The following is a 27,950-nucleotide window of genomic DNA, read 5'->3' on the forward strand; positions in this document are numbered from 1 at the left end:
CTAGGGGGAGGCTCAGGCCTCCAATAGAAGCCCCACAGGCTCAGTGTTTACTTCACCGGCGAAGGAGCTCTCGGGTTGCCCGGGCAACCGGCCGCCAGCTTTGTGAGGGTCAGGCGCCTGTTGTCTTGGGACGGGGTTGTTGGATTGTTGTAGAATATTGATCTCCTCTGTACTTTTAATCTTGAATATTTTTAAAATGTACACTGGCTTCAATTTCTGAATTCTAAGTACAGAAGCAAAATATAAACATCTCCTTACATGCATCCCAATATGTGCATAGGAGCCAAGACTGCCTCAAGATTTACTGAGGTGCTGAATCAATAGCTCTTTCCCTTTTGATTAATGAAGGTGGTGCCCAGCAGACTCCTGCACACAGCCTGTTCTGTCAGCCTTTATGGGAGAGATATGATAGCAAAACCCGTGAAGCCAAGTAATTTGAAGTCACACTTTGGTGCTTTAATCCCCTCAAATTCAGCATTACGTCAAGGCTGCAGGTGTACCATACTCCCTCGGACAGCCAGGATGGATAACAAAGAGGAGAGCTGAGGTGTTATCCTCGTCAAGCCTGTAACTTCTGCAAAAAACACCATCAAGTTAGTTAAATACAATGTCCCCTTCAGCAATCCCACGCTGACTCTTCCTAATCCACCTTTCTCCATGTGACTACTAATTTTGACCAGAATAACTATTTCTGCTTTTCCATCAAATTTAAACTGGCTGCCCTCTAATTGCTGAGTATATCTTTACAACCTTTCTTAAACAAGGCTAAAGTGTTTGCAGTTTTCCAGTCACTTCCTCCAATTCCATGGAAGACTGTTGAATTATGTCGAATGCTCCCACAATTTCTGTCGTCCCTTTCTTCAAGATCCTTGGATACATTTCATCAAGTCCCAGTGCCTTGTCAACTTCTAAGTGCCAACAGCTTATCGAAGACTTCTTTCATATTAATTTTGAACTTATACAGTGACAAAGTCACCTTGTTGGTTGCCCCGTAAGAATTAGTTAGAGCGGAGTGAGAACAGAGGGGGAGAGAGTGGGATGGTGTTTTCAATTTTGTGAAATAAGAAAAGAATATTCTGCAGAAAGTAGAATTGCTTGTTCTGAATTTCTACCCTGCACTGACAGTGATGAATCTTATAATTTCTTTTTGCAGCGTATTTGAAGATCTGAAGACAGAAGTTTCAAAATGAACAGGTATAAGCGTTATGCCGGAAACATTGACTCTCCTGCACCTCGGATGCTGCCTGACCTGCTGTGCTTTTCCAGTGCTGCGCTTTTTGACTCTGACTCTCCAGCGACTGCAGTCCTCACTTTGACATCAATGTCTGACAGTCACCCAATTCATCAGGACCGCAACAATTTTCAACTATGATTCTGTGAGAAGGAAACAAGCTTTTTGGTTCTTGTTTGAGTACTTTTTCAGCATCAATGGGACTAGATGAGAGACCCTACTGTTGCAGCGCACTGAGCGTGGAGCGTGTAACAGCTATACGGCCTGAAAACAGGAATTCACAGTGGGGAGGGGCTGTACATGTGTTTGCGTACAGCTGAAGCTTCAGCCATGGAGAAACCGGAAGAATCCCGCCCTGTGGAGAAACCATGGAAGTGTGGTAACTGTGGGAAATGCTTTTATGCCCCGTCTGCCCCAGAGACTTATCAGCGCAGCCACACTGGGGAGAGGCCGTTCTCCTGCCCAGTCTGGAGGAAGGCCTTCAGCAAATCCTCTGACCTGCTAAAGCACCACCAGATCCACAGAGGGGAGAGGCCATTCAGCTGCCCTGAGTGCGGCAAGGCATTCAGCAGTTCCACCACCCTGCTGACCCACAAGCGGGTCCAGGCGGGGGAGAGACCCTTCAGCTGCTCCGAGTGTAGGAAGGCCTTCAGCAATTCCTCCGACCTCCTGAAGCACCAGCGGGTCCACACAGGGGAGAGGCCATTCTCCTGCCCTGACTGCGGGCAGGTCTTCGGTGATTCCTCTGCCCTGCTGACCCACCGGCGGGTCCACACAGGGGAAAGGCCCTTCAGCTGTCCCTACTGCGGGAAGGCCTTCAGCAAATCCTCTGACCTGCTGAAGCACCAGCGGGTCCACACGGGGGAGAGGCCGTTCTCCTGCCCCGAGTGTGGGAAGGCCTTCAGCTATTCCTCTGCCTTGCTGGCCCACCGGCGGGTCCACACCGGGGAAAGGCCCTTCAGCTGCCCAGAGTGTGGGAAGGCCTTCAGCAGTTCCTCCTACAGGCTGAACCACCAACGGGTCCACACGGGTGAAAGGCCTTTCAGCTGCTTAGAGTGCGGGAAAGCCTTCAGCAATTCCTCCAACCTACTGACCCACCGGCGTGTCCACACAGGGGAGAGACCCTTCAGCTGTCCAGAGTGCGGGAAGGCCTTCAACAGTTCCTTCCACCTGCTGACCCATCAGCGTGTCCACACGGGGGAGAGGCCGTTCCCCTGCACCGTGTGCGGGAAGGCTTTTAGCAATTCCTCCAACCTGCTGAACCACCAGCGGGTCCACACGGGCGAGAAGCCCTTCACCTGCTCTCAGTGTGGGAAGGGTTTCACCCGCTTCTTCAACCTGCGGAGCCACCAGCGAGTTCACGCGCCATTGCAGGAGGATTGAAGGAGCAACGGGTTGGTGGTGGTGGTGGTGTTGGGTGTGGAGAGTGTGTGCGCTTTGACCTTGAGCTGTTTTTTAAAAACTACTTTTTCTATGCCTTTTTGCTGGGGTAATCTGAAGCTGTAACAAAGTTGGTCACAGTAAAGTTTACCTGAACTTAACGTCGGGTTCAGGCTCTCATTGAAAGCTTTGAGCTCCAAATGGTTTTTGTTTTAAAGCTGCTCATTTCTTTCAGCCTCCTGCACTAAGTTTCCAATGTCATGTATCAGATGGAGTAGTGAATGAGTAGCTACTATCGTTAGAAATTGTAAATTTTTCAGGAGTGCAGGTACTGCACCATTTCATCAGCATTGTAAAGTTTACTGGCAGCAGTAAAGGGTGTAGGCCGTGTTCACTAGAAACGATGTGGAGGAGCCGGTGTTGAACTGGGGTGGGTAAAGTTAAAAAGCACCAGGTGATAGTCCAACAGGGTTTATTTGGATGCACTAGCTTCCAGAGCACTGCTCCTTCATCAGGTAGCTGGGGAGCAGGATCATAAGACACAGAATTTAAAGCAAAAGATCACAGTGTCATGCAACAGAAATGATATATTGAAAAAAACCTGGATTGCTGTTAAGTCTTTCATCTTTTAGAATGGGTTGCAGGTTTTGCTTCATTAATGTATAAATCCCAGAATATTTTTTAAGTCAGTCTCAAGATGACTTAAGGTTTTATAAAAATAGGTGACATCTCAGCTCTCAATGTATGAAAGGTGTGAAGTTTGAGTGTGTCTGTATCCGAATCTTGAATCAGAATGGTTCTATTATCAAAGTAGGAATTTATAAAATAATCCATGGATTGACTACCTGCCGATTTCTGCTCAAAGCGCACATCGAATGTATCTGCAAATGCAAATTCACCACACAGACCCATGTGTATGTGTTTGCAAGTGTGCATGCTTGGTAACGTTTGTGTGATGGAGTATAAGCCTCTGAGAAGGCGTGTGTGGGGTGTGTTTGTATGTGTGTGTCTGAGAGACCATGTGGATGTAAGAGAGAGTGTGAGTGTACAATGAAGTGGAGTCAAAATACGTACAACACAGATGGCCTCCTTCTTCAAGGACCGCAATTTCCCCCCCGACGTGGTCGACGGTGCCCTCCACCGCATCTCCTCCACTTCCCGCTCCTCCGCCCTTGAGCCCCGCCCCTCCAACCGCCACCAGGACAGAACCCCACTGGTCCTCACCTACTACCCCACCAATCTCCATGTACAGCGCATCATCCGCCGTCACTTCCGCCACCTCCAAACAGACCCCAGCACCAAGGATATATTTCCCTCCCCTCCCCTATCAGCTTTCCGTAGAGACCACTCCCTCCGTGACTCCCTTGTCAGATCCACACCCCCCACCGACCCAACCTCCACTCCCGGCACCTTCCCTTGCAACCGCAGGAGGTGCAACACTTGCGCCCACACCTCCCCCCTCACTTCTCTCCAAGGCCCCAAAGGAAACTTCCATATCCGCCACAGATTCACCTGCACCTGCACCCACATCATCTGCTGCAGCCGGTGTGGCCTCCTCTATATTGGGGAGACAGGCCGCCTACTTGCGGAGCGATTCAGAGAGCACCTCTGGGCCACCCGGACGAACCAACCCAACCAACCTGTAGCACAGCATTTCAACTCCCCCTCCCACTCCACCGAGGATATGCAGGTCATTGGACTCATCCACCGCCAAACCACAACAACCCGACGGTCGGAGGAGGAGCGTCTTATCTTCCGACTGGGAACCCTCCAACCGCAGGGGATGAACTTGGACTTCACCAGTTTCTTCATCCCCCCTCCCCCCACATTGTCTCAGCCGGATCCCTCCAGCCCGGCACTGCCTTCCTGACCTGCAGTCTTCTTCTTGACCTCTCCGCCTCCATCCTACTCCGACCTATCACCCTCACCTTGACCTCTTTCCACCTATCACATTTCCAACGCCCCTCCTCCAAGTCCCTCCTCCCTACCTTTTATCTTCTCCTGCTGAACACTCTCTGCTCATTCCTGAAGAAGGGCCTGTGCCCGAAACGTCGAATCTCCTGTTCCCTGGATGCTGCCTGACCTGCTGTGCTGTTCCAGCAATAAAGTTTCAACAATGAAGTGGAGTCACCCAAGGTCCCTGTTGAGACCATCCTCGTGGGTTCCGAACTTGGCTATCAGCCTCTGCTTGGCCACTAAAAACAATTGAGCAGTTACACAACATGCATTGGAGAGTACTGGGTGGGACTTATCTTTTGCTTTGCAGAAGGTGGGAGGCTCTGGATGAGAGCAAACACATGCTGGAAGACCTTCGGCTCAGAGTTGGAGCTGGAAGCCAGGCTGCATACACATCAGGGGAAAACTTAACCAGCTTTTTATTCCGGGTAATGGTCATTCATCTCCAGACAGAGCCTTCTCATTGGGTCAGTGGACAGGATCAGGTGGGTATGAGTGTGAATCACGCAGGTAAAGAGGATCTGAGAGAGGGCTGCAGGGGGGAGGAGCTAATTGGCTGGGTGGTGGGAGGAAGAACAAAGTTGGGGGGGGGGGGAAGAAGGTGGTGGTAAGGGACAATAGTGACAGAGATCGTCTCTGTTCTCTGCAGTTGGCAGCAGGATTCAGGAACCAATATGCTCAGGGCTGGAGAAGTGGGAAAGGGAGGCTGCAGTGGGTGTGGTCCAACACTGTCAGGAGACGACAGCCAGTCAGAAACTACAAAGACAAAGCAGAACCCAAAAGCTATGGGCAGCACAGTGACTCTGTGGCTAGTGCTGCTGCCTCTCATTGCCAGGGACCTGGGTTTGATTCCAGCCTTTGAGGACTGTCTGTGTGGACTTTGTGCATGGTTTACCTCTGGGTGCTGCGGTTTCTACCCACAGTCCAACAATCTGCAGTTTAGGGAAATAAGCCAGGGGGAGCTGCAGAGCCATATGGTAGGTGAGTTGGTCTGGTGGGAAGCTGTTTGGAAGTTTGGTGTGAATTAGATGGGCCAAATAGCCTGCAGGGATTATATGATTCTGCTGCCATGACCACATGTATATTGAGAAGTGACTGCTGTGGTCCTGGGAAAGGTGGGATTTGTAGTGTCGCTGCCCGCTGTCCATTCTCTCCCTGTCCCCCCAACCCATCTCCATTTTCTCTCTCTCAACCCCTAGCCATTCTCTTTCCCTTTTTCCCCCAGCACCTGTTATTTCTTGTGCCTCAAGACTTCTTTGATTGCTGTATCATGACTTTCTAAGAAAAGAGAGAGAATGGATGTTGATGAGTCTATATGAGAGATCGGGGTGTATGAGAAATGGCTGATCTTAAAAATGAAGAACAGCTAAAATTATATATTCAGAAACATCATTAAAGCATCTTCAATTTTATTAAAAAGCTGCAGGCACCTTTCTGAACCTGTATTGAAATATGCGCAGTTAGGCCACAGTTGAGTACAGACTGTAATGGGTGAATGGCATATTCCTAGTCTTGTGATATAGGTTCCAACTATGTAGAACAAGAGTCACAGAGTCAGCAAAGGACTGCTTGTGCTCTTCGGTGTCAGCAAAAATCTGCGCATTCTCCTAGATTTCCGCACAAACGGTTTGCGACCTTCTTTTGATGGTCCAATAGAGAGCCCTGGAGGACCGGAAAGAGACTGGACCTCCTGCCATTCAGAGCTCCCCATTCTCTGAATGCGGAAGTTGGACAATGAGCTTTGGAAGCTGCGAATCTCTCCCTGAATGATGGTTGAGCTTCACCCCAGACTGCAACTTCATTCCTCTGTCCAACATCTGTGAGGTACAGCACTCTTTTTTCCGTTTCTGGTTTTGCATTCTGGGCTTCAATTGTTGACTTACAGCAAGTGAAAGGAAAGGGAGTGAATCCAGGGAGGGGACGGACTACGGAAACGTTGGTCCAGGTCGGTTCTCAGTTGGCAAACACATGGCAATTGCATTACCACAATGTGGTAATATAGCCTTTACTGTGGAATAAAAAGCAGAAAGGAGTTGCATTGTTAAAAGTGACACATTGGGATGTGAAGGAAGTGAGGACTGCAGATGCTAGAGGTTAAGAGTCAAAGTGTGGCGCTGGAAAAGCACAGCAGGTCAGACAGTATCCGAGGAACAGGAGAGTTAACATTTCCAACATGAGCCCTTCATCAGGAATGATGTGTGGATGTACAAAGGGCCTTCTACAGGCCGCCGCCTTACGGAACGTTTCAGAGAACACCTCTGGGACACCCGGACCAACCAACCCAACCACCCTGTGACTCAACACTTCAACTCCCCCTCCCACTCCACCAAGGACATGCAGGTCCTTGGCCTCCTCCATCGCCAAACCATTGCAACACGACAGCTGGAGGAAGAGCGCCTCATCTTCCGCCTAGGAACCCTCCAACCACGAGGGATGAATTCAGATTTCTCCAGTTTCCTCATTTCCCCTCCCCCCACCTTGTCTCAGTCCCAACACTCGAACTCAGCACCACCTTCCTAACCTGCAATCTTCTTCCTGACCTCTCCACCCCCACCCCCACTCCGGCCTATCACCCTCACCTTAACCTCCTTCCACCTCTCGCATTTCCAATGCCCCTCCTCCAAGTCCCTCCTCCCTACCTTTTATCTTAGCCTGCTTGGCACACTCTCCTCATTCCTGAAGAAGGGCTCATGCCCGAAACGGCGATTCTCCTGTTCCTTGGATGCTACCTGACCTGCTGCGCTTTTCCAGCAACACATTTTCAGCTCAGCGTCCTTCTACACTAGTCAATGCCAATTGTCAGACAGGTGAAACAAGCAATCAGCAAGGCAAGTGATATATTAGCAAGAGGAATTGAGTTCAGAATTGAGGATGTCTTCCTGCAGTTGTGAAGGGTCATTGAATATATTCAAGGCTGAATTCATCTGATTGGTGGATGGTGATGGGGAAAGTTTAAAAAAAAGTTTTTAAGACCAGTACAGAATAGTTACAAAGTAATACAGAACAGAAACAGACCCTTCAGTCCAACTAGTCCATGCTGACTATATTCACAAACTAATCTAGTCCCATCTAGTTTGACCTATATCCCTCCAAACTTTTCCTATTAATGTACTTATCTAAATGTCTTAAATGTTGACAGTTCCTGCATCCACCATTTCCTCAGGACATTGAAAGAGTGATTCCACACGTAAACCAAAAGAAAAAGGTGCTCTTCATGTCTTTTTTTTTTAATCTTTCTCCTCTCACCTTAAAAATGTACTCCCTAATCTTGAAACCCCCACCCGAAGGAAACAGCATCTGCCACGCACCTCAACAATATCCCTTCTTGACTTTATAAACCAAGGTCACCTCTCAACCTCTTGTGCTGCAGTGAAAAGTGTCCCAGCATATCCACCTCGATGTAGGTATATTCATATCTGTTCAATGCTGGTGCAGGCCCGAAAGACCAAATGGCCTACTCCTGCTCCCAATTCTCACCCTCATGAGTCTAAGGACAGCAAGAGACCATAAAACATTGGAGCACAAAATTAGGCTATTCAGCCCATCAGCCTATTCAGCCCATTCAATCGTGGCTGATACGTTTCTCAATCCCATTCTCCCGCTTTCTCCCCGTAACTCTCGATCCCCTTGATACTCAAGAGCCTATCTATCTCAGTCTTAAATATCCTCAGCGACCTGGCCTGCACAGCCTTCTGTGGCAATGAATTCAATAGATTCGCCACTCTCTGGTTGAAAGGTTCCTCCTTATCTCGGTTCTAAAAGGTCTTCCCTTTACTCAAAGGCTGTGCCCTCGGTTTCTAGTCTCTTCTGTCAGTGGAAACATCTTCCCAACATCCACTCTGCCCAGGCCGTTCAGTGTTCGGTATGTTTCAATTAGATCTCCCCTGTGTGGGGGCCTGTGTTATGGACTAAACATTCTTAAGCAGGCAGCCCCACACCATAACTTTGCAATTTGTTTCAGTAAGTGTACAGTAAAAATTACCTGGAGTAAGTTAGCTTGGTTGATTACTAGATTTTAAAACAGACAATTATTCACAAAATTACACAATTAAAACACAAAGATCAGAATAAAGAACCCCTACAGAACTCAGCCTATCCAACTAGACTTAATTATGCTGTTCGAATATATACAACAGTCCCAATAAGCAAACTCAATTTGAAAACCAGTATAAATAGAACACATACTTACAGATTGAAGTTGACAGGCAGAAAAGAGAGACAGAGTTTCCACACAGCTCCCTGTTGAACTTCCAACCAGTTCGAGAGCTGACTACACCCCTTTTTTTATACAGGTCACTTCTAAAATATGACCATGTTGGCCTGAAATCTCATCAGTTTACATATAAACAAAAGGCCTCTTAAAATCCTTTTAATCTCTGTACCAAACCAGACTGATCAGAGATTGACCCAGTTTATTACCCCTCTGGGAAAAAAAGTCAAAGACACAGTCTCCTTGAGCCAAGGAACATCTTTTAGGAAAAAAAGGTACTAGCTTTGTGACACCTGTTAATCAGTAAGAACCAGACACTTCAGGATGAGGTACAGCAGGGATTAGGTTCAACAAAGTGAGAATGGAGGGAGTGAGAGAGGATATGGGGCCTCTGGAAGGTAGGATAAAATGGCTGAAGGAGCTGCACAAGATGGCTTCTGCATTGCTACGTGACGAGCTGCTGCTTGTGTCTATAGCTGTATAAACAACTAACTACTAAAACCACTAGAATGCAGAAGTAGACCAATGAGAAAGTACTAACCACACTCTGCAAGCTGCAAGTCCTTTGTATCTCAAGATAAAGATGACCTAACCTTTATGACTTAACTCGTTGACCAATTATCATAAGAGTCATAGAGATGTACAGCATGGAACAGACCCTTCAGTCCAACCCGTCCAGATATCTCAACACAATAGAGTCCCACCTACCAGCACCCAGCCCATATCCCTCCAAACCCTTCCTATTCATCCAAATGCCTTTTAAATGTTACAATTATATCAGCCTCCACCGCATCCTCTGGCAGTTCATTTCATACACGTACCACCCTCTGTGTGAAAAAGTTGCCCCTTAGGTCTCTTTTATATCTTTCCCCTCTCACCCTAAACCTATGCCCTCTAGTTCTGGACTCCCCGACCCCAGGGAAAAGACTTAGTCTATTTACCCTATCCATGCCCCTCATAATTTTGTAAACCTCTATAAGGTCACCCCTTAACCTCTGACGCTCCAGGGAAAACAGCCCCAACCTGTTCAGCCTCTCCCATAGCTCAAATCCTCCAACTTTGGCAACATGCTTGTAAATCTTTTCTGAACCCTTTCAAGTTGCTATACACTCACTCACTTGTAGCTGAAGCTTTGGCCATGGAGAAACCTGAGGAATCCTGCCCCATGAAGAAACCATGGAAGTGTGGCAACTGCGGGAAAGGCTGTTCCTCTGCACAGATTGCAGGAAGGCCTTCAGCAAGTTATTCATTCTGCTGAGGCACCAGTGGGTCCATGCCAGGGAGAGGCCTTCAGCTGCCCAGAGTGCAGTAAGGGCTTTACCCATGCCTGTGCCCTGCCGACCCACAGCAATATGGTTGACTCAACACTGCCCCAGCCGGGCAAATGTGTGGGGAGAAACTGACTTGGATGCAGTGTATGGGATGAAATTGCTGGGCGAGGCAATACCTCCTCCGGGTTACAGCTGTACCAAGGATGCAATTACAAAGGGACAACTCGGTGGTGACCAATAGTAAAGAAAGTGGAGTGGGGAGTGTGTGAGCTTTGACCTTGAGCTATCTTTTGTGTGTCTTTTTGTTGAGGAGATCTGAAGCTGTAACAAAGTTGGGTCGCATTAAAGGTGACCTGAACTTATCGCCGGGCTCAGACTCTCATTGAAAGCTTTGAACTCCAAGAGGTTTTGTTTTAAAGCTGATCCTTTCTTTCAGCCTCCTGCACTGAATTTCCAATGTCATGTATCAGCAGGAGTAGTGAATGAGTACCTAGTTTTGTTTGAAATTCTAAGTTTTTCAGGAGTGCAGAGTGCTTCGCTTCATCAGCATTGTAATGTTTCCTGGCAGCACCAGGAGGTGTGTGCTGTGTTCACTAGAATTGTGGTGGAAGTGCTGGTATTGGACTGCAGTGGGTAAAGTTAAAAATCACACAACACCAGGTTACAATCCAACAGGTTTATTTGGAAGCACTAGCTTTTGGAGCGCTGCTCCTTCATCGGGGAGTTGTGGTGCATGATCATAAGACTGAGATTTTATAGAAAAAGATCAGTGTCATGCAACTGATAGGATATATTGAACAACCCTAGGTTGCTATTCAGTCTTTCCTCTTTTAGAACGGGTTGCAGGTTTCAGTTCATTAATATGTAAATCCCAGAACACAGAGTCACAGAGATATACAGCATGAAAACAGACCCTTCGGTCCAACTTGTCCATGCCAACCAGATATCCTAACCCAATCTAGTCCCACTTGCCAGCACCTGGCCCATATCCCACCCAACCCTTCCTATTCATATACCCATCCAAATGCCTCTTAAATGCCCTACCAATGTCCTGTACAGCCACAACATGACCCCCCAACTGCTGTACTGAATACTCTGACCAATAAAAGAAAGCATACCAAACACCCTCTTCACTATCCTATCTACCTGCAACTCCACTTTCAAGGAGCTATGAACCTGCACTCCGAGGTCACTTTGTTTAGCAACACTCCCTAGGACCTTACCATTAAGTGTTTAAATCAGAGTGGCACTGGAAAAGCACAGCAGGTCAGGTAGCATCCGAGGAACAGGTAAATCAACATTTCGGGCAAAAGCCCTTCATCAGGAATAAAGCTTTATTCCTGATGAAGGGCTTTTGTCTGAAACATCAATTTTCCTGCACCTCGGATGCAGCCTGACTTGCTGTGCTTTTCCAGCACCACTCTGATCGAAACTCTGGTTTCCAGCATCTGCAGTCCTCATTTTGCCTCGTTGATCCTTACCATGAAGTGAAAAAGTCCTGCTAAGATTTGCTTTCCCAAAATGCAGCACCTCACTTTTATCTGAATTAAACTACATCTGCCACTTCTCAGCCCATTGGCCCATCTGGTCAAGATCCTGTTGTAATCTGAGGTAACTCTCTTCGCTGTTCACTACACCTCCAATTTTGGTGTCATCTGCAAACTTACTAATTGTTCCTCTTATGCTTACATCCAAAATCATTTAGGTAAATGACAAAAAGTAGAGGACCCAGCACTGATCCTTGTGACACTCCACTGGTCACAGGCCTCCAGCCTGAAAAACAATCCTCCACCACCACCCTCCGTCTTCTACCTTTGGAGCCAGTTCTGTATCCAAATGGCTAGTTCTACCTGTATTCCGTGAGATCTAACCTTGCTAATCAGTCTCCCATGGGCAACCTTGTTGAACGCCTTACTGAAGTCCATATACATCACATCTACCACTCTTCCCTCATCAATCCTCTTTGTTACTTCCTCAAAAAACTCAATCTGACTATCCCTAATCAGTCGTTGCCTTTCCAAATACATGTACATACTGTCCCTCAGGATTCCCTCCAACAACTTGCCCACCACTGATGTTCGGCTCACTGGTCTCTAGTTTGCTGGCTTGTCCTTACCACCCTTCTTAAACAGTGGCAACACGTTACCCAACCTCCAGTCTTCCGGCACCTCACCTGTTGACGATCAATGATACAAATATCTCAGCAAGAGGCCCAACAATCACTTCTCTAGCTTATCACAGAGTTCTAGGGTACACCTGATCAGGTCCTGGGAATTTATCCACTTTTAGGTGATTTCAAGACATGCAGCATTTCCTCCTCTGTAATATGGACATTTTGCAAGATGTCACCATCTATTTCCCTACAATCTATATCTTCCATATCCTTTTCCACAGTAAATACTGATGCAAAATACTAATTTAGTATCTCCCCCATTTTCTGCGGCTCCACACAAAGACCGCCATGCTGATCTTTGAGGGGCCCTATTCTCTCCCTAGTTACCCTTTTGTCCTTAATATATATATGTAAAAACTCTTTGGATTCTCCTTAATTTTACTTGCCAAAGCTATCTCATGTCCACTTTTTGCCCTCCTGATTTCCCTCTTAAGTATACTTCTACTTCTTTTATACTCTAAGGATTCACTATACATAACATATGCTTCCTTTTTCTTAACCAAACCCTCAATTTCTTTTGTCATCCAGCATTCCTTATACCTACCAGCCTTTCCTTTTACCCTAACAGGAATATACTCTCTCTGGATTCTCATTATCTCATTTCTGAAGGCTTCCCATTTTCCAGCCGTCCCTTTACCTGCGAACATCTGTCCCCAATCAGCTTTCAAAAGTTCTTGCCTAATACCGTCACAATTGGCCTTTCTCCAATTTACAATCTGGTCAATCCTTTTCCATCATTATTTTAAATCTAATAGAATTATGGTCGCTGGCTCCAAAGTGCTCCCCCACTGACACCCCAGTCACCTGTCCTGCCTTATTTCCCAAGAGTAAGTTAAGGTTTGCACCTTCTCTAGTAGGTACATCCGCATACCGAATCAGAAAATTTTCTTGTACACACTTGACGAATTCCTCTCCATCTAAACATTTAACACTATGGCAGTCCCAGTCTATGTTTGGAAAGTTAAAATCCCCTATCATTACCACCCTATTTTTCTTCCAGATAGCAGAAATCTCCTTACAAGTTTGTTTCTCAATTTCCCTCTGACTATTAGGGGGTCTATGATACAATCCCAATAAGGTTATCATCCCTTTCTTATTTCTCAGTTCCACCCAAATAACTTCCCTAGATGTATTTCCGGTAATATCCTCCCTCAGCACAGCTGTAATGCTATCCCTTATCAAAAATGCCACCCCACCCCCTCCTCTCTTGCCTCCCTTTCTATTCTTCCTGTAGCACTTGTACCCTGGAACATGAAGCTGCTGGTCCTGCCCATCCCTGAGCCACGTTTCTGTAATTGCTATGATATTCCAGTCCCATGTTCCTAACCATGCCCTGAGTTCATCTGCGTTCCCTGTTAGGCCCCTTGAATTGAAATAAATGCAGTTTAACTTATTAGTCCTACCTTGTCCCTGCCTGCCCTGACTGTTTGACTCGCTTCTCTTTTAAGTCACGTTCTCGAGATGACTTAAGGTTTTATTTAAAAAGGGTGGCATCTGAGCTCAAACAATGCATGAAAAGTGTGATGTTCGAGTCTGTCAGTATCCCAATCTTGAATCAGACTGGTTCTTTTTCCAAAATAGGGATTCCAAAAGCAAGGGATTGTGTTTTGTTAAAACAAGGGCGGGCAGGATTTGTACAGTTAATGGTAGGGCCCTGGGTCATGTTGTAAAACAGAGAGACATGGGGGAGTAGGAGTTCAGGTACACAGTTCTTTGAAAGTTGCATCACTGGTAGGTAGGGTGGTTAAGAAGGCATTTAGCACAAATGCCTTCATTGTTCACGCTGTTGAGTTTCTGAGTTGAGACATCATGTTGAGGTTGTACAGAATGTTGGTGAGGCCATTTTAGAGTACTGAGTACAGTTCTGGTGACCCTGTAATAGGAAGAACTCTATTAGAGGGGATTTGGTAAAGATTTACCAGAACGTCACCAGGACTGGAGGGTTTGAGTTATAAGGAGAGGGTGGAGCACAGGAGGTTGAGGGGTGACCTCATTGAGATTTATAAAATCTGAGGAGTGGAGGTAAGGATTATAGCAAAGGGCTGTTCCTTAGCATCGGGGTGCTCAAAACGGTGGGGTGGGGGCGCATATTGTTTTAATGAGAGAGGGAGAGAGATTTAAAAGGAACCTGAAGGGCAACGTTTTGACAGAGTGTTGTTTGCATGTGGAATGAACTTGCTGAGGATGTGGTAGATGCAGGTACAGCTACAACATTTAAACGACATTTAGATGGGTACATGAAGAGAAAGGTTGAGAGGGATATGGGCAAATGCAGGCAAATGGGACTAGTTTAATTTGGGAATCCTGGTCGGTATGAAGGGGTTGGACCGTGCTGTATACCTCTATGAACCAGAAGTGATCTTATTCAAACCAGTAGAATTCTGAAAGGGGCTTGACAGGATAGATGCAGATAAAATTCTCCTTTGTTGGGGGCGTCATAGAATCCTGACAACGTGGAAGCAGGTCATTCGGCCCATCTATTCCATTCTGGCCCTCCATATTGCATCCCACCCATACCTACCCCCTTACTCCGTATTTCCCATGGCTACTCCATCCTAACTTGCACATCCCTGGCAATAGGACTCAGCTGGAGAGGTTCTCACACAATGTCGAAGGCATTGAAACCCATTATTCAGGGAACCCCTAGCTTTTATCACGACACTACAGATTTCTTACAGAAACTCAGCACCCATGGACCAGTACTCTCATAATGTCGGCATCACGGCAACAGCCTCATTACTCAATACCAATCTCTGACCACCGTGCTACAACTCATCCACTTTATCCTCGATCACAACATCTTCACCTTTGACAACCAGTTCTTCAGACACATGGAACAGCCATGGGACCAAATTTGCACCCCAATATGCCAACATTTTTACACACAGGTTGGAACAAGACGACTTCTCTACGCAGGACCTCCAACCAACACTATACAGCAGGAACATTGACGACACTTTCTTCTTCTGGACACATGGAGAGGAGTCACGGAAAAAGCTATACAGTGATATCAACATGTCACCATCAAACTCATTTTGGACTATTCTCTACTATCTGTCTCATTCTTGGACACCTGCATCTCCATCAAGGATGGGCAGCAACTCAGCACCACACACAACCTCAAACCCACACATAACCTCACGATGCTACACTTCTCCAGCTTCCACCCAAAACAGCCATCCCCTTATGGACAAGCCCTACGCATACACAGGATTTGTTCAGATGAGGAGGAACGTGACGGGCACTTAGAAGTATTCAGGGATGCTCAACTCATTGACCGCCGGTTCCAACATGCCATGGTGAACCATGGGAAATGCAGGGTTATAGTTTCATAGTAATAGAAGCAAGAGTAGGCCATTTGGCTCGCCCAGTCCGCTCCGCCATTTATTAAGATCATGGCTGATTTATCCATCGTCTCAGCTCCTCCTCCCTGCATTGTACCAACTACCCTTAAGTCCCTGACCATGCAAAACCCATCCAACCGTGTCTTCAATATACTTAATGAAGCTGCCTCTACTGCTTCCACAGGCAAAGAGTTCCATAGATTCATGACTCTCTGGGAATAGTGGTTCCTCCTAATGTCTGTCCTAAATCTACTCCCCCTAATCTTGAGACCTGGTCTCATCCACCAGCAGAAATGTGTGGAAAGGGTAGGGCTGCATTCCACAGTGCAATGAATTCCCATCTCCCACCAAAATCCCAGATGTACTCAGTTGCAGTCTCACAATTGAAAGATTTTTCTGTAACTTCTTCTGCTCCCACTAAGGGCAAAAAAGTCCATTCTTCATAACCACATTTCTGCTTTCACCGAAGACGATTAGAATCATATAGCATGGAAACAGACCCTTCTGTCCAACCCGTCCGTACCGACCAGATATCCTAAATTAATCTCGTCTCATTTGCTAGCATTTGGGCCACATCTCTCTAAACCCTTTCTATTCATGTACTCAGCCAGATGCCTTTTAAAATGCTCTAATTGTACCAGCCTCCTCCACTTCCTCTGTTAGTTTGTTCCATACATACACCACCCTCTGCATGAAAAAAATGCCTCTCAGGTCCCTTTCCTCACCCACCTTAAACCGATGCCCCTCTTGTTCTGGACTCCCCTACCCTGGGAACAAACCCTATTCACCCTATCCATGCCCCTTAAACTTCTAAAGGTCACCTCAGCCTTGAATGCTCCAGGGAAAACATTGCTGGCCTACTCAGCCTCTCCCTGTAGCTCAAACTCACCAACTCTGGCAACAGCCTTGTAACTCTTTTCAAAACCCTTTCAAAGTTTCACAACATCGTTCCTATAGTAGAGAGACCAGAACTGTATACAGTATTCCAGACCTCCTGTACTGCCTCAACATAACCTCCCAACTCCTATACTCAATCCACTGACCAATAAAGGAAAGCATACCAAACACTTTCTTCACTACCATCTCTACTTGTGACTCCACTTTCAAGGAAAGGAACCTACACTCCTCTGTCTCTTGGTTCAGGAACACTCCCCAGGACCTGACCATTTAGTGTATAAGTCCTGTCCCAATTTGCCTTTCCAAAATGCAACACCTCACATTTCTCTAAATTAAACTCTATCTACCATTCCTCGGCCCATTGGCCTATCCGATAAATTATAATTCATAATGAACTCTCTTTCCTCTCTTATTCCTGAGAAGCTGAAAATCTCCATCCCACACACTCTCCCTCCATTTTTACTTTGCTGAACCTCATCCTGAAGGGTCTGGATCATTCCGATGAACAGGTCCACACTCAGGGGGATCTAACTGAAACATACAGAATACTGAACAGACTGGCCAAAGTGGACATTGGGAAGATGTTTCCACTGGTAGAAGAGACTCGGACTCGATGGCACAGCCTTCGAGTAAAGGGAAAACCTTTCAGAATAGAGGCAAGGAGAAACTTCATCAGCCAGAGAGCAGTGAATCTATGGAATTCATTGCCACAGAAGGCTGTGGAGGACAAGTCACTGAGAAAATTTAAGACGGAGACAGATCGGCTCTTGAGTATCAAGGGGATTGAGCGTTACAGGGAGAAAGTGGAAGAATGGGTTTGAGAAACTCATCAGCCATGATAAAATGATGGAGCAGAGATAATGGGCAGAATAGCATTATTTCTGCTCCTATGTCTTGTGGTCTGTTGATGTCCTGGACACAGTGTCAGAATTGGGAGCAGGAGTAGACCATTTGGTCTTTCGAGCTTGGACCAGCATTGAACAGATCATAACTGGATATGAATCTACTTCCATTTTGATGGATAGGCTGAGACGTTTTCACTGGAAGTAAGTGAGGGCTGCAGATGCTGGAGATCAGAGCCCAGAGTGCGGTGCTAGAAAGGCACAGGCCAGGCAGCATCTGAAAAGCAGGAAAATCGACGGTTCAGGCATATGTCCTTCATCAGAGCTTATGCCCAAAACATAGATTTTCCTGCTGCTCGGATGTTGCCTGACCTGCAACATGCATTTGGATAAGTACATGAATAGGGATGTGCACCAACCAGATTCCTTCCACCCACTTATCAACCAGGTTGTACCCTCTACCTCTCTCCAGCTATCTCCACTTCACCACCCAGCACCTTCCCCTACACCCATCCTCAGTCTGGAACAAGGGTTACACCCCAAAACGTCAACTTCTCCACCTCCTGACGCTGCCTGGCTTGCTGCATTCTTCCAGCCTCCTGCCGGTCTATTTTGCCAATTGAAACACAGACCTGGACCAACATTTCCCGAGTCTGCCCCCTCCCTGGATTTGTTCCCTCTCCTTTCGGTTGCTGCAAGTCAACAATTAAACCCCAGAATGAAAAATAAATAGAAAAAGGGGTGAGAAAAGAGTGTTGTACTCACAGATGTTAGACAGAGGAAGGAAGTTGCAGTCTGGGCTGAAGCTCAATCTTCATTCTGAGAGAGTGGAGCAGCAGCAGCTTCAGAAGGTCATGGTCCAACTTCTGCTTTCAGACAGTAGGGGAGCTCTGGTTGTCAAGAGGACAAGTCACCTTCAGGTTCTCCAGTGCTCCTTATCGGTCCATCAAAAGAAAATCTTGCGCCTTTTCTGCCGACAGCAAGGAACATGCCCAATATTTTGGTGACACTACTGAACACGCGCCCTGCAATATGCTCTGTGGCGATACTAGTGTTACTGACAGATTTTAAGTGTCCAAATACCAAGAGGAGAAAAAAGGGTAGAGCCACAATTTTTTTTTCCCCCACATGGCTTGACATTTTATTGTTTTGGCATTTTGTCTGGCTGCTCAATCTCTGTGTTTTCCCCAGTGTAGCGGTAAAGTTCAGAACTAGAGGGTATAGGTTTAGGTTGAGAGCGGAAAGATATAAAAGGTACCTAAGGGGCAACGTTTCCATGCAGAGTATGGTGCGTGTATGGAAGGAGCTACCGGAGGAAGTGGTGGAGGCTGGTTCAATTACAACATTTAAAAGGTATCTGGATGGATATATGAATAGGAAGAGTTTAGAGGGATATAAGCCAAGTGCTGGCAAATGGGACTAGATTAATTTAGGATATCTCGGAGAAAGTGAGGACTGCAAATGCTGGAGATCCGAGTTGAGAGTGTTGGAAAAGCACAGCAGGTCAGGCAGCATCTGAGGAGCAGGAGAATTGACATTTTGGACATAAGCCCTTCAACAGGAATCTTTTCTGAGGATGTAGAATCTGGGTTGCAGTTCTGGGAAAGGTGAGGCTCTGAGCTTGGGCAGGACTGACTGCAGGTAAAGTAGATGGCTGATAGTGTGCAGTGGAGGATCCAAAAAGAGAATCGTTGGTGAAGGTTTTGGATTTGTAGTGTGTACTGGGTATCCTGTTCAGGTCCAAACTGGGTTGGTCTGAATGTGGTCCGGAGTCCATGTGGGATCAGATGGTTCCATAGCTAAGCAATGAGAAAGGAGATATGGCTGTGGTAGTCAAATTGCTTGAGGACATGGCTGAAGAAATTCTGGGCAGAGGAGAGGACTTGGGGGGTACAGTGAGAGAGGGACTCTCAGATCTTTGTAGACAGAGGAGGAGAACTTCTTCCAGGTAGGCATCCATGGAAGAGACTTCGCAGTAATGTTGAAATCAACTAGGAGAAAGTGAGGACTGCAGATGCTGGAGATCAGAGCAGAGAGAGTGTAGTGCTGTAAAAGCACAGCAGGTCAGGCAGCACCTGAGGAGCAGGAGAATCGATGTTTCGGGCATAAGCACTTCATTATGTTGAAGGACTTATGCCCGAAACATCGATTCTCCTGCTCCTTGGATGCTGCCTGAGCTGCTGTGTTTATCCAGCACTATACTGTCAACATTAATTTTGGATATCTGGTCAGCATGGACAGGTTGGACCAAAGGGTCTGTACAACTCTATGAGAAGCATACTTTGACAAATTACAAACTACTGTATGTCAATGTTAATAAGGCTTAATATACCACATGCTTTACTAACCATTCTCCACAGGATCCCACCCCTTCAATGACTGAGGAACATATACATGCTGGTGCATAATCTCCTTCACTAGTATTTCCACACTACCCTAGGGAATTGCACAAGTAATAGCAAGAGTAAACAGCACAAGGATTTTTAAAAAGTGAGGATAAACAGGACAAGAATTTAAAAAGTGAGGGTAAAAATCACAAGCCCCAGTAAAAGCAGATGGAAAGTGAGTGTAAAATGTCACTATGACAGGACAGGCCCCACATTCCTTCCCCTCCGTCCCCCCCAACCTGCCTCACCTTTCACCTCCCGGGCCCAGTACCTTCCAGGTGGCTCCATAGTTGACACAGGGGCCGCCCCACGACCAGTAGAACTCCACCACCCAGGCGGCCGACGAGTTCCCAAGCAGGCCCTTAACCCCATCCGCCTCCAGAATGCTCACCGGCTCCTGCCTGCTGTACAGCCGGCCGGTGTGGCCGTGACACAGCAGCTGCGCCAGGAAGGCGGCGGTGCCCAGTGACGGGTGTCTGCCCCGGGCCGCACGGCGCCATTTTCCTAACGGCCGCCCTCCCGCCGCTTCCCCGCTCGAGCGACTTCTCCTCCCAACCGCCTTCGCCCCCGCGTGACGTCTGCACGGGGGGATGGGCGGGGCCGGGGGAGCCTCACCGTCACCAAGCAACAGCCACCTCGCGCTACAACTGCTCATTCATAAAAAACAAACTCTCCTGTCTCGCTCTGCAGCTGCAGGGGGGACACTGCCACGTTTCCAGGAGCCCTGTCTACATTGGGAAAGCTCACGGCTCAATTTAAACAGATATTCCGACATCTAACGGAACGGCGTCATATCTAAAGGGGGCAATCTGCATTTCAAAGGGACGTGGACATTTTAACGGGTATTTCTGCAAATAAAGAGGTTTAAATGGACGAGATTACATTTCAAAGGGATGTGGGCACATTCAAAGGGATATCTTAATATGTAAAGTGACGCAGTTATATCTAAATGAATCTACATTTCGAAGAAACGTTGCCCTATTTTTAAGCAGAAGTACCCTTTTAAGAGACATACTGATATCTAAAGGGGTAAATATACATTATCGAGGAGCAAGATTGCGCTGAGAGGAACATAACACATTTAAAGCGCTGAGCTACATGTAAAGGGGCATTTTCATATTTAAAAAGGTACATTGAAATCTAAAGAGACATTGTACATAATTAAAAATACATGGTAATATTTAGAAAGCACGACCGTATTGGAAACAGTGCAGTCATTTTTTAAAAAGGGGGTTGGAATGGCCGTGAGATGGTTTAATTTTTAAGAAAATAAGCAGGTTAATTCTGATCCAGTAAAAGCAGTATCCAGTCTCATCTGAGTGCAGAACCTACTCAACTGACTGAACAAGCGAAATAACTTTTCTGTCTGCTCTTTAGATGTGACATCCTCCCCCTCTCTCTGTTGATGCAACAGGATTACCAGAGCTGGAAGTACCACTCTCGGAATACAATTGCTGATCAATAGTTTGCTTCTGCTGCTTGACATAAGGATTTAAAAGCTGCTAGCCTGATCTCGCACAAAGCACAAAAACAAACTGTTCACCCGTGCCTGCAAGAGGAGAAATTTCACGTGGAATAGATCACAAAATAAGAACTGTTACCAGTCCCACAACTCATGTGTTTCCCATGGATAAAGTTAAAAATCACACAACACCAGGTTATAATCCAGCAGGTTTGTTTGGAAGCACTAGCTTTCGGAGCGTCGCTCCTTCATCAGGTGGTTGTGGAGAATGAGATCATGATCACAATTTATATCCAAAGGAGTCTAGTGTCATGGAAATGTGACACATCAAACAATTTTAGATTAAATCTTTCACCTTTAGAATAGGTTTCTGCTCTTTGGTATGTTAATCCCAGAACTTGTTTTTTGTTACCTTCTCAAGAATGCTACTCAAATGCAGAGCTTTTCTAACAGTAAGTGTGAATTCTGTCTGCGCCCGAATGTTGAGTCAGGACTGACATTGTTCTTAGAGAAAAACTCTACATTTAAATGACATTTTTGAGAAGGTAATTTATAGATTAGGTTGTAGAGGTTAGGGTGGATTGCCTGTGCTAAATTACCCTTAGTGACCAGGGATGTGAAACTTAGGGTGGATTGGCCATGGGATGGATGTGGGCGAGATGCTCTTCAGAGGGCTAATGTGGAATAGATGGGCCGAATGGCCTGCTTCCACATTGTTGGGATTCTATGACTCCCTCCACAAAGGAGCATTTTATCTACTTTTATCCTGTCAAGCCCCTTTCAGAATTCTACTGGTTTCAATAAGACCACTTCAATAAGATCACTCAATCAGGATTCCCAAACTAAGCTTGTCCCACTTGCCTGCGTTTGGCCCATGTCCCTCTAAACCTTTCTATTCATGTACTCATCCAAATGTCATTTAAAATTTGTAACTTCATCTGCATCTACCACATCCTCATCCAAGTTCATTCCACGTGTAAACCGCCCTCAGTCAAAACATTGCCACTCAGGTTCCTTTTAAATCTTCTCCTCTCACTTTAAAGAAATATACCCCCTAGTCTTGAGCTCCCCTACGCTAAGCAAGAGCCTTTTGGTGTTCACCTTACCTCCACTGCCCATGATTTTATTAATCTCAATTATGTCACCCCTCAATTTCCTGTGCTCCAGTGAATAAAGTCCCAGCCTCTCCTTAGAACTCAAACCCTCCAGTCTTGGCAACATCCTGGTAAATCTTTACTGAACCCTCTCTAATAGAATTCTCCCTATTACAGGGACACTAGAAGCATACTCAGTACTCGACAAGTGGCCTCACCAACATCCTGTACAACCTCAACATGATGTCCCAACCCCTCTACTCAAATGGTGTGAACAATGAAGGCAAGTATGCTAAATGCCTTCTTGACCACCCTGTCTAGCAGCGATGCAACTTTCAAAGAACTGTGTACCTGAACCCCACCATGTCTCTCTTTTACAGCACGACACAGGGCCCTACCATTATCTGTACAAATCCTGCCCTTCCTTGTTTTAGCAAAATGCAAGCCCTTTCTTTTATTAATACCTCACTCATACACACGTGTTCTCTCAGACACCCACACATACGCCCCCCAACACACTCACAGGCATATACTCCATCACACTCTCACTTTACCAAACATGCACACACTCTTACGTGCACTCATGCACAAACTCACATGCACGCATTCACACATCACTTTGTGGGCAAACTTGTATTGGCAGAATTATATTTGCAGATACATTTTACTTTGCTCAAAAAGTGCACAAACTGGAGACAGTCAATTCATGTAATATTTTATAAATTCCTACTTTGGAATGAGAACCAGTCTGATTCAAGATTGGGTTATTGACAGACTCAAACCTCACACCTTTAATGCATTGTCTGGGCTGAGGTGTCACTTTTTTTAAAAAAAACCTTAAGTCATCTCGAGAATGTGAATTAATAGTAGTTCTGGGATTCACAGATTAATGAACTGAAACCTGCAACTCATTCTAAAAGGTGAAAGACTTAACAGCAATCTTGGTTTGTTCAATATGTCATTTCAGTTGCATGACACTGATCTTTTGCTATAAAATCTGTGTCTTATGATCCTGTTCCACAGTTACACAATGAAGGAGCAGCGCTCCAAAACCTCACACTTCCAAATAAACCTGTTGGACTATAACCTGGTGTTGTGTGATTTTTAACTTTATCCAGCCCAGTCCAACATCGGCTCCTTCACATCGTTTCTATTGAACACAGCCCACACCACCCGATGCTGCCACGAAACCTTACAACGCCGATGAAACGACACACTCTGCACTCCTGAAAAATTGACAATTTCTCACGGTACTGGCTGCTCATTCACTGATCCATCTGATATTCGACATTGGAAGCTTAGTGCAGGAGGCTGAAAGAAATTAGTAGCTTTAAAACAAAAACCTCTCGGAGCTCAAAGCCTTCAATGAGAGTCTGAGCTCGGCATTAAGTTCACTTAACCTTTATTGTGACCCAACTTTGTTACAGCTTCAAATCCCCCTCAGCAAAAAAGCAGAGAAAAAGTAACTGCTTTTTAAACAGCTCAAGGTCAAAGCACACTCACTCACGCATACACACCCACCGCACTGTCTTTACTATCGATCAGCACCGAGATGTCCCTTTCTAATTGGATCCTTGGTACAGCTGTAACCCGGAGGAAGTGTTGCCTCACTCAGCAATTTCAACCCATACCCTGTATAGCGCCATCTGCCGCAGTGGGATTCAAACCCGGGAGTCCCGGGAACTGGGTTGATGGTCCAGTGAATAATGGAATTCAGCCGTCGCTCCTTCAATCCCCCTGCGATTGTACGTGAACTTGCTGGTGCCTCCGGAGGTTGGAGGAGCGGGTGAAGACCTTCCCACACTCGGGGCAGGGGAATGGCCTCTCGCCGGTGTGTATCCGCTGGTGGGTCAGCCTGTCGGAGGAATTGCTGAAGGCCTTCCCGCACCCGGGGCAGCTGAAGGGCCTCTCCCCAATGTGGACCCGTTGGTGGGTCAGCAGGTTGGAGGAATTGCTGAAAGTCTTCCTGCACTCAGTGCAGCAGAAGGGCCGCTCCCCGGTGTGGACCCGCTGGTGCCTCAGCAGGGTGGAGGAATTGTTGAAGGCCTTCCCGCACTCGGGGCAGCTGAAGGGCCTCTCTCCAGTGTGGGCCTGCTGGTGCCTCAGCAGAGAGGAGGAATTGCTGAAGGCCTTTCTGCATTCGGGGCAGCTGAAGGGCCTCTCCCCTGTGTGGGCCCGCTGGTGCCTCAGCAGAGAGGAGGAATCGCTGAAGGCCTTCCCGCACTTGGGGCAGCTGAATGGCCTCGCCCCCGTGTGGACCCGCTGGTGCCTCAGCAGAGAGGAGGAATGTCTGAAGCCCTCCCCACAGACAGGGCAGGGGAACGGCTTCTGCCCGGTGTGACTACGCCGATGAATCTCCAGGGAAGATGGGAAACGGAAGCCTTTCCCACAGTCACCACACTTCCACGGTTTCTCCAAGAGGTGGGATTCCTCAGGTTTCTCCATGGCCGAAGTGTGGAGCCACTTCCTACTGTGAATTCCTCTTTCCAGGCCGTATGGCTGTTTTAGGCTCCACACTCAGTGCGCTGCAATGGTAGGGTCTCTCATCCAGTCCCATTGATGCTGAAAACGTACTCAAACAGGAACCAAAAAGCTTTACTCCTTCTCACAGAATCATAGTTGAAAACCTTTGCGGTCCCGATGGATTGAGTGACTGTCAGACATTGACGTCAAAGTGAGGACTGCAGACGCTGGCGAGTCAGTGTTGAAAAGTGCAGCGCTGGAAAAGCACAGCAGGTGAGGCTGCATCCGAGGAGCAGGAGAGTCAACGTTTCGGGAATAAGACCATCATCTGTTGATTTTGAAACTTCCGTCTTCAGATTTTCAAATACAGTCGCGGCTCAACTTACGAACTTAATCCGTTCCTGGACCCGGTTCGCGAATTGAATCAACTTTTCCCATTGTTCGGATAGCGTAAGAATGCTTGGACGGCTGTTCACAGCTCACGCGCCAAAGACGAACTGAAGGAGATCACTCGGGGCCCGATGAGCTTTTGCGTTCAACAAGCGCGTAGCAAAGCAGAACAATGAAACCACGTGGTCGCACATGGGCTTTTTGCGTTCGTACCTTGAAGCAAAATTTTACGTACAATCCTGTTCATAAACCGGTTTGTACATGAATAGGGTCGTTCGTATGTCGAGGTGCTACTGTACTCTGTATAAAGAAATTACAAAGGTCATCACTGTCAGTGCAGGGTAGAAATTCTGAACAAGGAATTCTACTTTCTGTGGAATATTCTTTTCTTCTGTTATTCCACAAAATTGAAAGCACCATCCCACTCTCTCTCCCCCTCTGTTCTCACTCCGCTCTAACTAATTCCTCCTGAGGGTGCTGATTCAGGATCTTATGGAGCAGAAAAGCAAAAACGTCAAGACTGCCATCTCTCTGAACTTTGAATATCTCCGCCTGAAAAGCTAATATCTTTCACAACACAGATACTGCTGAGAGTGAGCAGGTCTGATTTGGGGAAGCAAAACGAAAGTGTCAATTCAGGGTGAACCTGCCACGCAGCTTCTTTAGGAACAACCAGACAAAACGGTTAACGTCCCCGGGAGGGTTGGAGCAAAATGAGACGTCAAGGCATTAACATTGACAGTAGAGAGAAAGTGAACCTACTCACGTGGCAAACGTTAGTACAACGCCAGAGTCATAGAGATATATAGCACAGAAACAGACCCTTCTGTCCCCAACACGACTGTACTGACCAGATATCCTAAATTAATCTAGTCCCACTTGCTGGCATATGGCCCATAGCTGGGTTCATCCCCACCCCCTGTCCTGAGACCTGATGCCTCCAAGCTGACCCTCAAAGGTTCGGTTTGTCCCTCCATTCTTTCCCAGGTGTCTTTTGTAGATTTTGAAAACTTTCCCAATCCTCTGAGTATAGGATTTGGGAAGTTATGTTGTCGCTGTACAGGACATTGGTTAGGCCACATTTGGAATATTGTATGCAATTCTGGTTTCCTTACTATCGGTAAGACGTTGTGAAACTTGAAAGGGTTTAGGAAAATTTACAAGGATGTTACCAGGGTTGGAGGATTTGATCTATAGGGAGGCTAGGGCTGTTTTCCCTGGAGCGTTGGAGGCTAAGGAGTAACCTTATAGAGGTTTACAAAATCATGAAATGCATGGATAGGATAAATAGCCAAGGTCTTTTCCCTGCGGTGGGGGTCCAGAACTAGAGGCCATAGGTTTAGGGTGAGAGGGGAAAGATACAAAAGAGGTTTTAGGGTCAATTTTTTCACACAGAGGGTGGTACATGTTTGGAATGAGCTGCCAGAGGAAGTGGTGGAGGTTAGTACAATTGCAATATTTAAAAGGCATCTGGATGGGTATATGAATGGGAAGGGTTTTGAGGGATACGGGCTAGGTGCCGACAGGTGGGACCAGATTGGGTTGGGATATCTGGTCGGCATGGATGAGTTGGACCAAAGGGTCTGTTTCCATGCTGTACATCTCTATGACTAGTTGGACTAAAGGGTCTGTTTTTGTGCTGTATGACTCTGGAACTGTTCTATACTGGTCTTAAAACTATGTTCTTGCCTTCCCCCACAATCATCCACTTCTTTGTTGTTCAAAAATCAGATGAACTCAGCCTTGAATATATTCAATGACACCCTAACTGCAGGAAGACACCCCCACTTCTGAACTCAATTCCTCTTGCTAATATAACGCTTGCCTTGCTGATTGCCTGCTGCACCAGTCTGACAACTGGCAGTGACTGGAGGAGGAGGACACTGAGGCCTCTTTGCCCATCCACACATCAGTCTCGATGAAGGGCTCGTGCCCGAAACGTCAACTCTCCTGCTCCTGAGATGCTGCCTCACCTACCGTGCCCTTCCAGTGCCACAATCTTTGACCCTGATCTCCAGCATCTGCAGTTCTCACTTTCTCCACATCCAAATACATCTCCATTTAAACAATGCACCTCCTTTTGTGTTTTTCTTTGCCACAGCCAAGGCTATAACTTCATATTGTGGTACTGCATTTGCCCTGTGTTTGCTGATTGTGGTCCTCTCTATATCAGGGAGAGCCAGCGCAAACTTGTGAAAGGTTCACTGAGCATCACAGCTGGGTCCACAGAGCTGACCAGACCTCCCAGTCACCACTCATTTCAATTCCCCTTCCCACCCCCTTTCTGACATGACCATCTTTGGCCTCCTCCATTGCCACAACGAACCTAACTGCAAATTGGAGGGACCACACCTCATCTTCCAGGCAGCCTACAGCCCGAAGGACTCAATGTTGAGTTTTCCAATTTCAAAAAACCTCCCTCCTCGTTCCCTGCCACCAACCAGATTCATTCCTCCCATTGACCAACCAGGTCGTACCCTCTACCTGTCTTGACCTATCCCCGCTTCACTCCCACCCCCTTTATCTGCAGCTTCTACACCCAGCCCCAGCCCCGAGGAAGGGTTACACCCGAAACGTCGTCTTCTCCATCTCCTGCCTGTCTATTTTGCAAATTGAGACACAGACCTGGACCAACGTTTCCGGAGTCTGTCCCTCCCGGATTCACTCTCTTTTCTTTCAGTTGCTGCAAGTCAACAACTGAACCCCAGAATGAAAAAGAAATGGAATGGGAGCAAGAGAGTGCCATACTCACATATCTGGGACACAGGAAGGAATTTGCAGTCTGGGTAAAGCTCAATCTTTACTCAGACAGAGAGGATCAGAAGTCGCAGCTTGAGATGTTCATGGTCC

General features: G+C 46.8%; 2 protein-coding genes across 11 annotated transcripts in view; one reads left to right on the forward strand and one right to left on the reverse strand.

Annotated features, from left to right (window-relative positions):
* The window catches only part of LOC148143655 (uncharacterized), a 28,375-nt gene extending 25,578 nt beyond the window's left edge, over window positions 1–2,797 (forward strand). For all 4 annotated transcript variants that reach the window (XM_087974419.1, XM_087974418.1, XM_087974417.1 and 1 more), the window contains exon 2: window positions 1,154–2,797. In XM_087974419.1, coding sequence (XP_087830545.1) covers window positions 1,532–2,614 — 1,083 coding nt within the window. In that variant the 5' untranslated portion in view covers window positions 1,154–1,531 and the 3' untranslated portion in view covers window positions 2,615–2,797. The remainder of the gene's footprint in view (window positions 1–1,153) is intronic.
* LOC148143656 (uncharacterized) lies at window positions 181–27,938 on the reverse strand. 7 transcript variants are annotated; one of them, XR_015751285.1, is made up of 4 exons: window positions 20,083–20,215; window positions 18,070–18,274; window positions 7,207–7,491; window positions 181–574 (listed from the first exon to the last, which is right to left on the reverse strand). XR_015751285.1 is itself a non-coding variant. In XM_087974443.1 (2 exons), exon 2 carries the CDS (start codon window positions 24,690–24,692, stop codon window positions 23,976–23,978), a length of 717 nt encoding a protein of 238 aa, XP_087830569.1. In that variant the 5' UTR covers window positions 24,693–25,400; window positions 27,853–27,938; the 3' UTR covers window positions 23,842–23,975. The 7 variants fall into 7 exon arrangements, 1 of the variants encoding a protein (XP_087830569.1); XR_015751284.1 differs by lacking the exon at window positions 181–574 and adding an exon at window positions 6,031–6,575; XR_015751282.1 differs by lacking the exons at window positions 181–574; window positions 7,207–7,491; window positions 20,083–20,215 and adding exons at window positions 6,038–6,575; window positions 27,853–27,922.
* Window positions 27,939–27,950: the final 12 nt, after the last annotated feature.

Source organism: Chiloscyllium plagiosum, unplaced genomic scaffold (assembly GCF_037043375.1).
Source record: "Chiloscyllium plagiosum isolate Xiang-an unplaced genomic scaffold, Cpla_swu_hap1 HiC_scaffold_27, whole genome shotgun sequence".
Classification (NCBI taxonomy): domain Eukaryota; kingdom Metazoa; phylum Chordata; class Chondrichthyes; order Orectolobiformes; family Hemiscylliidae; genus Chiloscyllium; species Chiloscyllium plagiosum.